A 15,863-nucleotide genomic window follows, 5' to 3' on the forward strand; every position below is an offset into this window, starting at 1 on the left:
CACAGGCTTGCGACGGAACAAAAAGACATGGGGAACAAGGAAACCGTCACTTTTAGCCAGAACCTTCGGACATGCAACAATGTTTAGGAAATCTGACAGTACCTCTCAATGAATTCCTCAAAGAACATTCGCACACAACAAATAGCATGAGTCGACTGACTGATTTTATTACTGTATGTCAAAATTAGACCTGTTCAGGATCCTGAATCTCAAAGTCTAAATGTGAAATGTTTATTGCCTGTTGACACTGACTGTGAGCTACTGTGTAACCAAAGACAAATGTATTGTATGCACAAACAAAAGCATATTTAGATTAGATTCTGATTCTGATTATGGGGTTAATTCACTGCTTATAGGCCTTTGCAGCGGGTGAGGGAGTTGGAAAGAAAATCCATTAGCCGGGCACTGAATGTGTTGTCTGTAAACAGTGATAATTCTGCAGTTCTGGGTTGTAGGTCGAAATGCAGACTCCTTTCTGTTGATAGGTTTAGTCTAGTATTTGAAGACTTTCATCCCGAACCCATGTATAGTCCATCCAGTTGGATTGTTTTGGTTAGTGGGCATTACACATACATTTCAATATTTCCCTCTAAATATGCAAAATGAATCATGTAGCACAGAAATGTGTTTTTAGTACAATGAACACTTTACAGTGGTAAAAAAATAATGCAACTGAAAAGGAAAAAAAACTGGCTTTAACCACTTCATTTAGCTGCAAAGTCTCAAGGACTAAATGTCAAGTGTCAAAGCAGCAGGTAGGTTTAGGCCTACTAAAAGCGACTTTTAAATACTGCACAGGGCATGACTTTGCCTAAACATTAGGCCACAGTGGAAACTAAAGCACCAGTGTTTACTGTTTCTGCCCAACCATAACAAAGCAGGCCCGTATTTGGTCTAAAATGCCTTTAAAAATGGCTGTTTGCCTTCTGAAACATGGAGACATGTATATTGTATATACAATTGATCTTTTTTCCCACCGGTTTAACAAACCTATGTGCCTGGATGTATAAATTAAAAAACAAAAACTTCAGAGGCTTATTGTGGGCGTTCAAAGGCGCATTACAATGCAAAGAAAAACACAGTTTCCATTCTTCTGGTCTCCGCTTCTGCAGGCTGACACCGAGGGGCAACACGCGATTGGCGACGTGCAGCCCCGCTGCTTGGCCCCTTTAAATAAGCCCCACCCCGAAATCAGTCGATCAAATTCGGCATCGCGCTCCTGCGCCTCTGGCCAATCGGAGAGCTTCGGGGGTGGTGTTAGAACGGTGGTCCGGGACTACGTTAACCAATGAAATCGCGAGTCCTGTGAACAAAAGGTTTACGAAACGCGTCACGCCTCTCATTATTCATGTTCACTGAGCGGCTGTTTAAGGAGTCCTGAAAGGAGATAAGACATAACGGTCCGCTTCTTTTGTCACTTAAAACAACGAGGTGTCCCGCTGTGTCAGGCGTCCTGCTCAGCAGGCGGGATCATAGTATTAAGTAGAGTTTATAAAATAGAGTTATACGTGTTGTAAGTTTTACATACCTTACATGGGGTCAGACATACACTAAAATTGCTAACACAGAAGCAGACTACAAACTTGGGCACACATCCCTCTCAATAACAGCCGATATATCATCAGCATTTACTTTATCAGACGGAAAACTCCCACTCATGTTGCCGTGGCCGCAGCTTTCCACAGCAGAAGTTGGAAGGGATTAGCGTGTGTTTCTACACGCGTTTCTTCATCATCTCTCAGCCATCAGCCGGCAGGATTAATTCGCTTTATTTGCGCTTATTTGCGCTTCTTGCTGAGAATCAGTTCAGCATTCACACTTAAAGCTTTTTGTTTGACAGTGCCGCACATTTGAGCGTGTGACATCAGCCCTGAGTGAAACATCGCTGTATTGAGCCCCCACCAACCCACCCACCCACCTACCCTCCCTCCCTCCCTCCCTCCGCCCCGGCCACCAAAACCCTGAAGGCTCCCGCATGACTGACTGCATTTGAATGGAGTATGAGGGGGGAGTAGAGGTCCTCCTCCGTTCCTCTGCATTGCTTTAGCTCAGAAGTCCGTCGCTGCATCAGCGAGACACACATCCAGCCGCTTAACATCGGAGAACAAGACAACACATATATATAGCTATATATAGCTATAGCTATATGGTGCTTTCTCAATCATAGGGCTCAAACGGACGTGCTTGTCTTAGACTATCAGAACAACCGGAGACACTAGATAGGAACATTTCGATTGGGAAACAAGTAGCTAACTAGTTAGATGCTATCTAGTAGCTAGCTCTCCCTCTTTCTGAGATTTTAAAGTCTAAAAGGAGGACCTCGTCGTTCGGTGTCAGTATTATTCTACACTTCGCTTCGTTAACTAGATAGCTAGCTAACTTTTCACCATTTATAAAAAAAAAAAAAAAACCGACAACATGACGAGGAGATCCTGTGCTATTTACGCCACCGGCATTGTGTGCGCCCATCTGCTGATCGTGGGGATCGCCCTCCTGGTGGCTCAGGTCTTCCAAACAATGATTCAAGAACGGATAAAAAAGGTGAGTAAACCTAAATATGAGGTGATAATGGCTAATGTTGACTAAGAAGTCATAAAACTGGGTATTTCGGCTCATTTTCCACATAATACTACCGTCCGTAATGTGCAGTGGGTGTGTAGCGTTAGCTAGCGCTAGGTTAGCGACTTTCAAAGTTATGAATGATGACGAAATTGTAACGGTTCTGTAACGGTCTCGTAACGGTCTTCTTGTAACGGTTCGGCGAATCTGTTTTAGGGGGACTTTAGCCGGGAAAGGGGTAGCTAGCTAGTTAGCCGTATATCCGACTACTAGCTAGTACCATTGCACTACACTGGGCAAGTTCACATTTAACAAGCTTAGTGCCATATCGTCAAATCAGCCTCCGGCTGAAGCTGACCGGCTTCTCATCAGCCGCAGGAAAAGCTCTGTTTTTCTTAAGTGCTCCTGTATTTGCGATACGTCCAACGCCATTGACCATTTGAGGTTCGTCCAAACCACACTAGGAATTGAGCCAAGTCTTCCATGTGTTTGTCAGCGGTTGTGTCACTAACGTTAGCTAGCCTTAATCCGAGTGGGTTGGTCAACCACAGCCTGTCATACTGCGCAGGATCGGTGCTTTTAGGTTCCCCCCAGCTTTCAGCACGCCAGGTGCTTTTCGCAGGTCAGGGTGAAGGGATTTATCCCCAGAACAGCTGATTTGTCCGGTTTTCTGATGAGATGTTAGCTAGGTGGTAAGGGTAATGGGTAGGGGGAGGTGTTGTGTAGTAGTGGTAGTGGTAGAGGTGGGGGAAGGGTCTTTAACTGGCGAGGCGACGGGAATTCTCCTTGAGAAATACTTGGAATTCTGGAACCCCTCAGTAAATCTGAACTAGGTGGAGATCCTGCTATATATATATATGTATATATGCACCCCTTAATTCTTGAAATATGTGTGGAGTCTTAAGGTTTCCTGAAAGAGAGAATTTTGGATTATTAGTTACAGTATATATGCTTGGAGACACAATCCTAATGTTCTTTCAGGAATTGAGTTTTTGGTGGACCGCCCAGCATAGTACACAAGGGTACTGATGGTCCCTATAGACTGACAGAAGTCGGTCGGAAGGACAGTTATTCAACCTTGGGGACTTTTCTAGCCCTCAGGACCTGCATGCTTGTGGAACTGGGTGTGGAACGGGTGGAATGCTTTTAGTTTATATATGTGACTTTGCACTCTGCAAAATGGCTTGGCAGGGTTTTCTTTTGGCTTTGGGTCACCCATCGCCTGATGTTCCTAAACACCCAACTTTGAACGGTTCAGAGAATCCTTGAAAGGGGCTCTTATTTTCTGCACGTCTGTTAATACGTTATGAATCAACCTTTTAATGCTGATATTTTAGATGCTTTCCCACCATTAAAAAACAGTCCAAATTCCATAAAGTGAGTCATTTACTTCTAGCAGCGTCACACGGAAAGGTACACAGCACAGCAGAACTTGACCAAAACCTGTTTTTGTGCCTGCATGCCCCGTCTAGTCCTGTATATTCTGGCTTCTTCGATGGAAAGGAAAAATAAATAACAAAATTAGGGAATGGGTTTTTTTTCCAGGCAGGATCAAGGTTTTTAAAGTTGTGACGTCTTTAACGAAGGACATTCACAGACCTTTTTTTCAGGGCTGATGAACAGGGCTGTTAAATAAGGGATATCCACACCTTTTTTTCTTGGTTGTTTTGAGAACTTCCCAGCAGCTTTTCTCCCCTCATGGAAGTGTCATAGTGGTGTCTATTAAGAAATCATGGGATATGTGATTGTATATGTAAGGGTATTCTATTCATTTAGTTTAAGAGAGATGAAGCATCTTGTCTATAAACCTGTGCACGATTAATAGTTCTGCTGAGGCTAGATAAATATGTTTAAGGGGATGTGTTCTTAGTCATGACACGATGAAAGGAGGAAAATGAAAACTAAGGTGTGGTCTGATGAATTCTGGGATTTGACATTTTGAAGTAATTGTTAGGGCGTAATCCCAAAACCATCACATTTTTTTGCACTCCAAACTAAACATTTATACATTTCCGGAAAGACTTCAGTTCAGTGCGCCTGAGCAATCCTGTTGTAAAGGAGCTGTGTGGCCGAACTGGAGCCGGATTTGACCACACATGGACGAGCAAGTTGAATGGCTGAAGATTTTCTCAAGTACATTATACTTTACCCACAAAGCAGGGAAAGCCAGCAGTAAAGCCCTTTGAAAAGGGTCCTGTTCAGGGCATGAGAGTGAGACATTTCTCAGTCCAGCTTTGCAGGTGTCCTTTTGTATATAGCACTTTAGTAATTCTGTTCTCTGTACTGAATATGATACTGTAATAACAGGGTAAGATGATCAATGCCTTGAGCTGTGCATTGTAGACTTCCCTTTCAGAAAGAAGTTTTGTCTTTCCATAAGTCAATCATATTTCCATGGGATACACCTTCATTTAGTGTCAGCATTTCTGAACAATAGTGACTACAGAACACATGGTTTCACATGATACTGGTGGTAAACCAGCAACAAGCAATTCTGTTTTTCCCTGAGCACATCCCTAAATCTCAGTCACAGATAAACAAGAGTTCTCATTTTTAACACAAGACCATAAGAATGTCCTACATCCGTGATGGCCAAGGTTTGTTTTGTTTGACAAGGTGGTGTTTTACTGTTCTCTACTCAAGGTTTCTTGATCTTGATAGCATAATCTACATTTCAAGGCAGCTTCGTGTGATTAATGCTGTTATTGTTTGTATCAGATGTTTGTGAACTGTCTGATGCCTGCTAGTTACCTCCTTACTTTTAACATAGAATATTCTACGTTTTTGTAATTTGCAGTGTTAGATGTTTAAATTACTTTCAAAGACACTCATTTGTCGTCATTGAGATTGTGGCCACCCCACCCTTAAGGAGCTTAAAGAGAACTGCAAGTGCTTACTTTTGGTTTGATGCATTTCCTGTTTTTGATTTTGATGACAACTCAAGAAAGGTTGCTTTATTCCGTCCAACACCAAGACATAAGGCAAAGCTTTTGTCTGTCACACACTGCTGACTAAACATTGTCTTTTCTCTTTTATTGCTGACCCATAGTGACCTACTCGGACTCTGTTTCTCTTGTTTTTTTCCCGTCATCACAGCACTGTTTTGTATTTGTGGGCTGGATTTTAGACATTAGTAAGAGGCCATTTAGCGTTCAGAAAATCTAAGCCCTTGTCCAGTTTTAAACAGCATTCTTTGCAAACCTGGACAAAACTTAGTACCCAAACAGTTGTGTGAGAGCTTCATTTCATATTGGATAACAAATTGTGATCTGTTTGGGTGCTTATGCAGTCAACTTGCAATGTTCAGAAAAAGGTTCTGAACCTTAAATGTTCAGAAAAGGGTTAAGTCATTTTCAAGCACGACCCATTCTCAGTTATTTCATTGACTTTTCCTTTGCTTTGCAGGAGATCACACTAGCTGAGAACAGTCGAGTATTAGGTGGCTGGATAAACCCACCCCCACCGGTTTACATGCAGTATTTCTTCTTCAATGTTACCAACCCTGAAGAATTCTTGGCTGGCAGGGCAAAGCCTCATGTCACCCAAATGGGCCCATACACTTACAGGTGAAGTATTTGCAGCTTTTTAAAAAAAAAATTATTCTAAATATTTATATATTAAGCTTGCATATATATAGACTCTCTTTATTCTGCAAGTTTCAAGGAATCATTTTCGTTGTTAGTCATCTCTAAACCCATCCACCTAACAGGAAAAGAGAGTTTTGGTCATTAAATGGTACACCAGCTTATTTGTTTATACATGTTATGGCTCGTTGGCATGTGCACAGCACCACGTCACAGCACTCCGGAAGTGGGTCATAGGCAGAAGGAAGTCAGAAGTAGAGAGAAGATAACAGAGAAAATGTTTCCCCCAAAAATGTTGGACATCAAGGAACTTTAATGCTTTGTCTAGCAGCACCCAAGATTGATTGGCACAGCTTCCTGTGGACTGTGTGTTTACTTGTTGTAGCAAATTGTACTATTGTCTAATAACAGGGGATGAAAGGTTTAGAAGGGGTTCCTTAAATGGAATCATTAACACTGAATGTGATGTCTTTGATTGTGTCATATCAGGGAGTACCGACCACGGGAGAATGTGACATTCTTGGAAAATGGCACAAAGATCTTTGCCACAAATCCTAAGAGTTTTGTGTTCCTTCCTGAAATGTCTGTGGGCGATCCAGAGGTGGACATGTTGACCACTCCCAACATTCCATTCATTGTGAGTTTGTCTCCGATTCAAGATGATAATGTTTAATTACTTCAATTGAGCAGGCTAAAATGGTAGAATAATAAAAAAAAAACAGCATACTGACTATCATTGGTTGTGTTAAAATCCTGTTAAAATTTTATTTGTCTCTCTACAGGCTGTGATGAACGAGATGCACTCCTATTCTTTTTTTATACGCCCTCTGGTCTCCATGTTTATAAAGTCACTGGGTGTTGACATGTTCTTGACACGTAGTGTGCATGAGTTCCTGTGGGGCTTCAAGGACCCACTAATGTCTAAACTCCACACTTTGAAGCCTGAAGTAGACGAGTACTTTGGCCTCATGTATAAGGTAAGAATCTTCAGAATTCTTGGTGCATTCAACAGACTTCATTCAGCCCAGCCCATTAAGGATCTATTTTGATTGTTCTTGTTCTTAGAAAAATGGAACCCACGAAGGTGAATTTGTCTTCCATACTGGAGAGAAGAACTACATGGACTATGGCAAGATTGAGACCTGGAACGGCATAAGGTACCTAGTGCTTGGTACCTATTGTACCTTAGCCTTGTCGATTGTGATTGATTATTTATTATTTATATATATCAACGGCTTGTATTTGCAAGTCCTTCAAAATCTTTCTTCAAAAATTTCTTTCTTCTTCAATGGGGGGAAATGTTTTTGGGAATAAAAAAGCACAGTAAAAAAATCTTCATTTTGGAACTTAAACACATGGGTATATTCTGCTTCTGTAGAAAGATGAACTGGTGGTCATCAGAGCAGAGTAACATGATCAACGGCACAGATGGCAGTGTGTTCCACACCTTCTTGTCCAGGAAGGAACTCCTCTACATCTTTGCCGCAGACCTGTGCAGGTATGCTACACAAAGCTCATCACACTATGCGCTACAGATTACAGCAGCCTTTAAATTCAGAGGTCATACTTTCAGTTTAATGCGTTATAATGGGTAAATGGGCATCACCGTATCCTTATGCACTTGTTTTCTCAAATGTAGGTCTATCCATCTGGCATATGTAAATGATACAGAAGTGAAAGGGATTCCTGCCTTCCGCTTTGCTCCTCCTCCCGACGTCCTGGCTGCGCCGGATGAGAACCCCAACAATGCTGGTTTCTGTGTGCCTGCTGGTGACTGTCTAGGCAAAGGAGTGCTCAAAGTCAGCGTTTGCCGTGAAGGTGAGATCATAAATGGTTTGATGGTTTGACAGCTTGTTCCACTGCATTGTGTGACGTTGCAGCCTATGACTGCACCTCACACAGGAAAAAAAACCCTACCTTTACATCAACTGCAAAACAAGATCATATCTCGTCAGATTGTTAAAACGCCCTTTTCTGTTCAGTTTCAGTTTGATTTATCTTTACATGCATGCACATGGTCTCTACCTCAAAGACCCATTTGTCCTTATGTTTTCAGAAACTTTGACATTTTAAGAACAGCTCACTCAGTTTTTGTGCTGTTTTACCATCAGTATTTCAGATATTAGCATTCTAACACACACTTACAGTGGTGTAAAATTGTTTACAATATGTGGATTTACATTTTTTTTATAAAGATGGCACTTCTCATTTCTTCAAAATAACCTCATACTAAAAGCTTCTTTAAGGAACTCAAATCAGTAAAGTGATTCTTCTGTGATATTGCTCATATTTGGCCCATTTCTATGTGTAATTCATGTATAAAGGTGACCCAGACTGAAGTCCTTTTCTTCCTAATCAGCATGTGTGCCCCTTTAACCAGAGTTCATCTCTGATAGGTCTGTCTGTGTTTGCTCTCTCCTGGACTGTGGTAGAAATCAGAGTTCAGTACACAGACGCTTAATAAGTAACTCCAATTCAGGACCATCAGCTCCATGTTGGCCTACAATATCTGTTCGATTGGGACATGGCCATATTCAATCTCTTTATTACTTCCTGCATAAATTCCAATCCTGATAGCTGCATCTGTTGATGGTGAACTCTTTCTTTTATCACATGCGTGTGCTGGGTTTTCAAATTTCACGTGCCATTTATAGTTTGAAATGAAGCTTCAGCAAAACTTGCCTAGGAAAGTAATAGTCAACCTGCAGGAACTGGTTTACCACTGGGTTTGACTACCTGAGATATATTTAGGGCATGGTTAAACTGTGTCACATAGCAAATAAAAAGTGGAATTTGCCTACTCCTTGATTGTTTGGCAGGTCCCTGTCCTGTTGTACCTAATCACCTGTGGTTTGGGGGGAAAGATCTGTTCTCTTAAAATGCAAACTATGATAGTTTAATCCTGTCAGAGGACCATGTTGGACTTTCTATGAACTTTGCAGTCTGAGGGCTGGCATTTATTTTTTTAAAACTTTAAAATTTCTTCCCTGTGCTATAATAAGAATAATTCCCGTATGTTTTAACAAGCATTTCCTCCTTCTTTCCTGTTTTTGTTTTTATAGGAGCACCTATAGTTGTGTCATTCCCACACTTTTACCAAGCTGATAGAAAGTACATTGATGCCATTGATGGAATGAACCCAAACAAGGAAGAACATGAAACGTACCTTGACCTTAACCCTGTGAGTTTTTATCTACTGCGTTGTACAGGAACTTAATATAGTTTAATATAGTACTGAAATGATGAACGTAAGTCCTTAGTCATCTGTTTAGAACGCCCTTTTGACTTGCAAGTCCAGTAGCTGATAATGTTTGTGGTTTGTATAATTTGTCTGATGATTCATTGGGAGTTAACCACATGACTTAGCATAATAATAGAGTATACACTTTGCTAGTTATGTACTTGTGCATGTTGCACTGTATTAATTACACTTACATTTTGGGCATTGTTTCTTTAATTTTAAATGTGGTTTTCCTTTACTTTTTTACTTTTTACAGACTACTGGGGTCCCCATTCGTGCCTGCAAGAGAGCCCAGCTCAATGTTATAATGAAGAGAATCCCTGGCTTCCCGTAAGTACCAACTTTCGACTTCCTACAATTCTTAGCGCACAACTGTTTTATAATAACAAAACTCCCATTAGAAATTCCACTCTAAAAGTTTCACCCTTGTTGTCTCTCTCAATTTCAGCCAAACCAAATTTCTGAATGAAACCATCTTCCCAATTATGTATGTCAACGAGGTAAGAGAACTTTCATTTTCATTTGTGTGTATTTTGCACATTTCTGGTAAAACACATTCAGGCTATTCTGTTTTTGTAAATCTGCATTTCATTGCCTTCCCCCCCAGACCGCAACCATCGATGATGACTCTGCCAGCCAAATGAGAACTATGCTCCTGATCGTGACAGTAGTGTCCAATTTCCCTGTTATCATTGTGGGCATGGGTGCCATCTTGCTGCTGGTCCTCATCTGCCTGGTGTGCAGGAACCGTCAGAGAAAGGTAAGCGGTCCTTCAGCTTCAGGTTGTAGCTGTCCATCCCAGAGCAACTCTAATGACTAACTTACTCAAAACAGCTTGGGGCGATTTAGGTTGGAAAGCATTTACAAAGAAAACAAGCCATCATGACCCAGCACTCATAAATCATTGCCTACTTAAATGACGCGTTTAATTATTTTATTTTAGCATTGTATTAAACTTGTCAAAGCACATGAAAAAGAAACCTTAACTTTTCATAGCAAGCATAACTGTGTATTTTGTATATCCATGTAGAATACAATTTTATATTAAAGATAATATCTCCCCATATATACCAACTATACACGTCCAATTTGACATTCGACATACCTCGCTAGACAGGTACTAATGTGATCTTGCCAAAAGGTTACTCAACACGGCATAATTTTTTTAGGTCCCCATTGCATCACTAGTCATTTCCTTAAAATCTCTGAAGCAGTTCACCCTCGATAGTCAGTATGTCTAGTGTGTGTGTGTGTGTGTGTGTGTGTGTGTGTGTGTGTGTGTGTATATATATATATATATATATATATATATTTGGTAAAACAGAATTTTTGAGAAAAAAAAGAAATGTACACTTGCATACCACAGAGTAGATCTGTATGTGGTTAGTATTGAAACAGGAAGTGGATTAATTGCTAACCTCTTTCTGTTCAGTTCTTTTGCACATGCATGAGAATTTATAGCATGAGGCTAACTGGTACTGCATGTATTTATTTAAACTAATCTGTTCATAATTTATTCCACATTTATTTTACCAAAGTTTTACTGTTGTAGTGCAGCATGTTAAAGGCCTGGATGGGATTCTTTTTACCTAAACGATGAGCTCTAGCACCAAAAACCTTTGGATTTCTATTTGAACTATTTGGTGTGCTATTCTAGGAGAATCTTACTGTATCAAATTTAAACGTGTTTTGCATATTGCTGCTGCCATGTTTTTATTTTCAGTAACATTTTTCCCCCCTTTTTTGTGTTCCTGTTCAGAATGAAGTAAAACGTATTGATTTTACAGAAGCTTTTCATTCTTTTGCTGTAAGTCAATATTTCCCCCATTTTTTTCTTTCCTTTGCTCACTGTTTTGCTTGTCATTATCTATAATTTACTGCTAATAATAAGCAATGGAAGTTTGGAGCATTTTAGCCTGTTGTAATTGACCTGTGCACAGTGATTTATTGTTGTTTTTTTAAATATTTGTTCTTTTGGTTTTTAAACAAGAACATGCATTTGTGTATACAAATCATGTTTATTGCTGTACTTGCATGCTTAATTTAGCAAGTAGTTTGTAGTTTTGTGTTTCAGTTCAAGTAGCCAAAAACTGAGCAAGATTAGTTTGGTTAGTGTAGTGAAACAGAGCGCCATCTATTCTCTACGCTGTTCAAGCATTTCAGTTTGTGCCCTAAATTCTGTTCCCATATGCTCTCACAGACCACGAAAGACGACACAGCCTATACTCCAGTCAGCAACAAATCGGACGACTCGCCTGAAAGTCATGCTAATCAACCTCAGAAGAACGGCTCCTACATTGCCATGTCTCCAGTGGAGGCACAGAAGTGTTGATGAAGATCACTGCGTGGAATCCCGCTGGAGGGGTCCACCTCCATCAATGACTTTCCTTCCTTCTCTTCACCTTTGTATTCTCTCTTTCTCTCCACTGTGCAGGTTCTGGGGCCAATTCCTAGAATCACCACCGTCAGCCTAGGCACCACTGATTTCTGTGGCCGTCTGGGCAGACTCTCTCCTGCTGACTTTTTTTTTCTTGCTCTTTGAGCATGGCCTTCTCGAACTGCCATATTTTTTGACACAAAAAAAATTGTATTACTCAAAACACTCAGTGCTGTTTGTAGCTCCTGAAGCGTTTTTGTTCGTCTACTAGACTCAAAGTGGACTGAAAATGCTCACACGCCCTTTGGGAAGATGATGCCCACCTGCATGCTCACTGATGTGTAGTTCCTTTTAACCCTGCTATCAAGGGGCTGAGAACAAAGGGAGGGTGTTCAGGTGAACACATCAAGGCTGCTTTCCATTGGCTAGCGGGGGCCACCTTGAACACCAATGTTTAGGCAGCGCCAGTGCTCTTAAAGTATACAGTGACGTTTATTGCCACACTACTGTACTGAAGTCTGCATGGCCAGACTTTGCAAATATGTTTATTTGCCATATCCTTTGACATTGAATAGAATGAGTCAAATTGTAGCCGTGTGCCTCTTCTAAGACTATTTAAAAAGCTAACTGGAGGCCTCGCATGTCAAGGAATTTGACTGGATCTGGTCCAGTCATGGTCATATGTGTGAATGTTTTGCGTGTGTGTTTTGTATGTGTATAAGGCCAGGAGTGTTTGCAAGTGCTCTGGCCACACTGCTGTGAACTGCTTGGTGGGCCAATGTGCTCTCTTAAGCTTGATGCAGTGGGAAGGTGTGTGGACACTAGCGATTTCAAAGTTCCCCTTTGGTTTCTCCTTTCTGACGTCTTATAAAATGTTATTGAACTTACTGAGCTTCAGACTCTGGCTGAATTCCCCCACGTTCTTAGCAGGTTTCAGAATTCTTAAGCAGCACTCGCTCCTTCAACCTTTAAGTGGTTCAGAGGGTCTCCTCATTGTGCTGTAAAAAAACTTGTTTTGATCCTCTGAAAGGAGGGGAAAAGGCTTACAAATGCACAAATGAGACTTGAACCTATTCTCTGCCTTACACGTGAAACAAGCTTGCTGCACGGCCATGGCGACTTTTAGAAAGGGCTCAGTAGTATTGTAGTGAAAGTGTCAGAATACAGCCTGTAAGTCAAAACATCTGCTGATCATTGACCCTAAGCCCTTATGTCATGTAAACAGCAGCCTAAGGCATCTACCATGCAACTTGGAGAAAGCACAACAAGGTCGAACTCTTCTTCAGGCGTTTTTCGCAGCGTCTTATCTTTTAGTGTCTTCGATGAAGGCTGAGGGGAGCAGAATTCAGGCAGTTACGGTTAGAGCCGCACAGTTCTGTGCATTAACTCTTTGTGAGCCAACGGGCAAAACAACTCTTAACAAACCTGGCACTTGAATCACTGTTTTTCCTTTTAAATGTTCTATTCTCTCTTTTTGTTGTTGTTGTTGTTGTTTTGGTCCATGATGTTCAAAGCCTTCAGCTGATGCACCTCAGAAGTGAAATAAGGCCATATAAAAGAAGTAAGAAGTAAGAAAATAATGATCTGCACTTTTCATAAAACAATGTCTGTGCACATTGGTCCTTAGTTGCATTTCAGAAGTAGAAGTATGCTCACCTTGATCTCTGTGGTTGCGTGTTGGTCTCCATTTGAACATTTTCTGTTTCTTGCTTCTCCTGGCCCAAAGCTTGGTGTTTTTGTTTTTTGTTTTTTTATTCTATGCATTTTTTTGTGCTGCTAACAGATGCCATAAGCCCATGACCATTTCATAAGCATTTGCACAGTTTGTTTGGTCACTGGCACCATGCCAAATAAGTGTGCCATCTATAAGTTAAAATGATCCATAAACACATCTTGGTAAATGTTACATTGTACTCTACTCTTGCTACCTGTTACTTGTTGCTGTGATGGCCACCATGGGTTTCATCCAGTATCGTGTTAAACTGTTGTTACTATTTAATCTTAAAGAATTGATGCAAATTTTGAACAGTGTGCATACAGCATCTAGTGCCCGCTGTAGCTAGTAAACAAGCGTAAGGAAAGCATGTGTTTACTGGGGCTGTGAGACTAATGGCCTTTGGCGATTAGTAGTCGATGATGGTTGGTAGGTCTTCTTTTTTTTTTCTTCTTTTTTTTATTATTATAAAGTCAGCACATGCAGTTGAACACCGCTTTACAACAGTGGCCTTTGCTCATCATTAAACCTTGAGGAAGGCCGTGGTAAACTCTCCTGGTCCATCTTATCGCAAAGTGGAATGCACCACTTTATACTATACTGACTTGAATTTTTAAGATCTAACAACCTGAGCCATTTCTGTACAGCTGTCAAACTTCCTGTAGTGACTTTTGAGGCCAGAGTCCTTCTCATTGGTTCAGTGCCCTGTATGCTCAACCAAAGATAACCTCATAGATCGATACGCCCAGTTTGTTTACTCTCACAGATGCATCTGTAGTGCCATCGACTTACCCTATTTTACAATATCAGTGTCGCAACCCAAGACCATCACCAACAAGGGCAAAAGGCAACAAAGTGGTTTAAAAAAATTCGATGAGTATTTTCAAGAGAAGCGTTTCTAACAACATAGGTTTCAAGTGTTGCCGCAATGTGCTAAAACACTCAGTATTATGTATTGACACAGCAATACATTGAGTAAAAAGGAAATTTTATAGAAAAATAAAGATTTTGTATCTGGACAGATATTTATGTATTCAAATGTTCAACGCTATGTACATTATCTGGACTTTGTAAAGTATTAGTTCTTTTAGTTCTGTTCACTTGTGTATTGTATAAATAATTTTGTAATGTCAGCTGGGATCAATTAATTTGTTTTCTTTTCTTTTTTTGATTTTCTTTTTGGTTTTTGGTTCTTTTTCTTAATATTTTTTTCCCTCCCCTGACCCCCACAGATTTCAGAAGTGGCTTTGAGTAGACGTTGGTCCCACTTCTGTGATTTGAAACGGTGTGTGTATATGGTTTGTAAGTTCCGTGGCAGTGACTGAGAAAGGCTTGTGATGTATCTGTGGGGTGTGAGTCTACACGTGTAATGACCTCCTGTGCTACAAGTTTCTCAAGAAGCCGCCGCACCGTTTTGTCCGATGCGGCCTGCAATAGGAAGGCTGAGCATCTTTTGAGGTTTTTTGTTTGTTTGTTTAGGGCGATTGCCATGGTGCCACGTTGGGTACAAGGGATATTACTACTGCAATCAGACCTTTTTCTTTATTATCCTTAGATGAATGACGCCCTCCTTCAGGGACGAGCTTCTAGTGCCATATCACCCTCGTTTACTGAATTTGCTTTAGTAACATGTGGAAGCAGTGTAGCAGTTGTTTCAGTTGTTCCCACCACATTTCAGTTCACATTCCTGGCGTCTCCAGGGGGGGGACGCTCTTAACGAGCATTTTGATCATTTCGCGTTCACCTCAAGAGACACATTGAGTTTTTTGCTGCTGAAAATGACAATCCTCATGTCGTCATGTTAGGTGCAAAATCATTTCAGAGTAATATCCAGTTTTAGTTTTGATAATTTACACTGCACAAATGTTTCTACAGTGCTTTTTGTAAACATTTTTAGTGTTATTTGCAAAAAAAAAAAAAAAAACAATAAACAAGTTGCAATCACTGCAGAATTTCTGGGAGTGTTTGTTTCATTAACGCTACGAGCATGATACCTATTCAGGACCAGAATCTAAACAGGTCAGTATCAATTAAAGAAGTTCAGTGACCTGAGTCATTTATAGCGGTCAAAACACTGAAAAAGATAATAACCCTCATAAAATGGACTACCACGAAGAGCAAGTACAGTGTGTCTTTACTTTAGTTCAGGGTTTTCTCTGTTAAAGTAAACCCTCTACACCTGGTAATTAACAGACAGTTTGATCCAGGTGTGTTTAAGGTGGGGAAATTGGGAAACAGTGCTGAACACTGGCCCTCCAGGACTGGATTTAAAGAACCCTGCTTTAGTTGTTGTGTTGACCACCTTTTGATAAAGAGCTTGAGCTGCTCTTGGCTTTGCTCAACACGGCTCCAGACATGTTTGAACAAGCAATCTTTACCATCGCTCTG

At 40.7% G+C, this 15,863-nt stretch overlaps 1 protein-coding gene across 1 annotated transcript; it reads left to right on the top strand.

The window, feature by feature from the left end:
- The first annotated feature begins 2,000 nt into the window (after positions 1-2,000).
- On the top strand, positions 2,001-15,427 carry scarb2a (scavenger receptor class B, member 2a). Its single transcript, XM_072664590.1, has 13 exons — positions 2,001-2,541; positions 5,965-6,125; positions 6,633-6,780; positions 6,926-7,120; positions 7,209-7,300; positions 7,522-7,641; positions 7,783-7,961; positions 9,206-9,324; positions 9,641-9,714; positions 9,833-9,884; positions 9,992-10,144; positions 11,144-11,191; positions 11,585-15,427. Exons 1-13 carry the CDS (start codon positions 2,419-2,421, stop codon positions 11,714-11,716), a joined length of 1,596 nt encoding a protein of 531 aa, XP_072520691.1. The 5' UTR covers positions 2,001-2,418; the 3' UTR covers positions 11,717-15,427.
- The last annotated feature ends 436 nt before the right edge of the window (positions 15,428-15,863 follow it).

Source organism: Salminus brasiliensis, chromosome 20 (genome assembly GCF_030463535.1).
Source record: "Salminus brasiliensis chromosome 20, fSalBra1.hap2, whole genome shotgun sequence".
Taxonomy (NCBI): Eukaryota; Metazoa; Chordata; class Actinopteri; order Characiformes; family Bryconidae; genus Salminus; species Salminus brasiliensis.

Bases quoted from the DNA above. Each gene is read 5' to 3' on its own strand.
- scarb2a (XM_072664590.1), top strand. From the start codon at position 2,419: ATGACGAGGAGATCCTGTGCTATTTACGCCACCGGCATTGTGTGCGCC. The intron at 6,126-6,632 runs GTGAAGTATTTG...GTGTCATATCAG, and splicing joins ATGGGCCCATACACTTACAG to GGAGTACCGACCACGGGAGA. The intron at 9,715-9,832 runs GTAAGTACCAAC...TCTCAATTTCAG, and splicing joins AAGAGAATCCCTGGCTTCCC to CCAAACCAAATTTCTGAATG.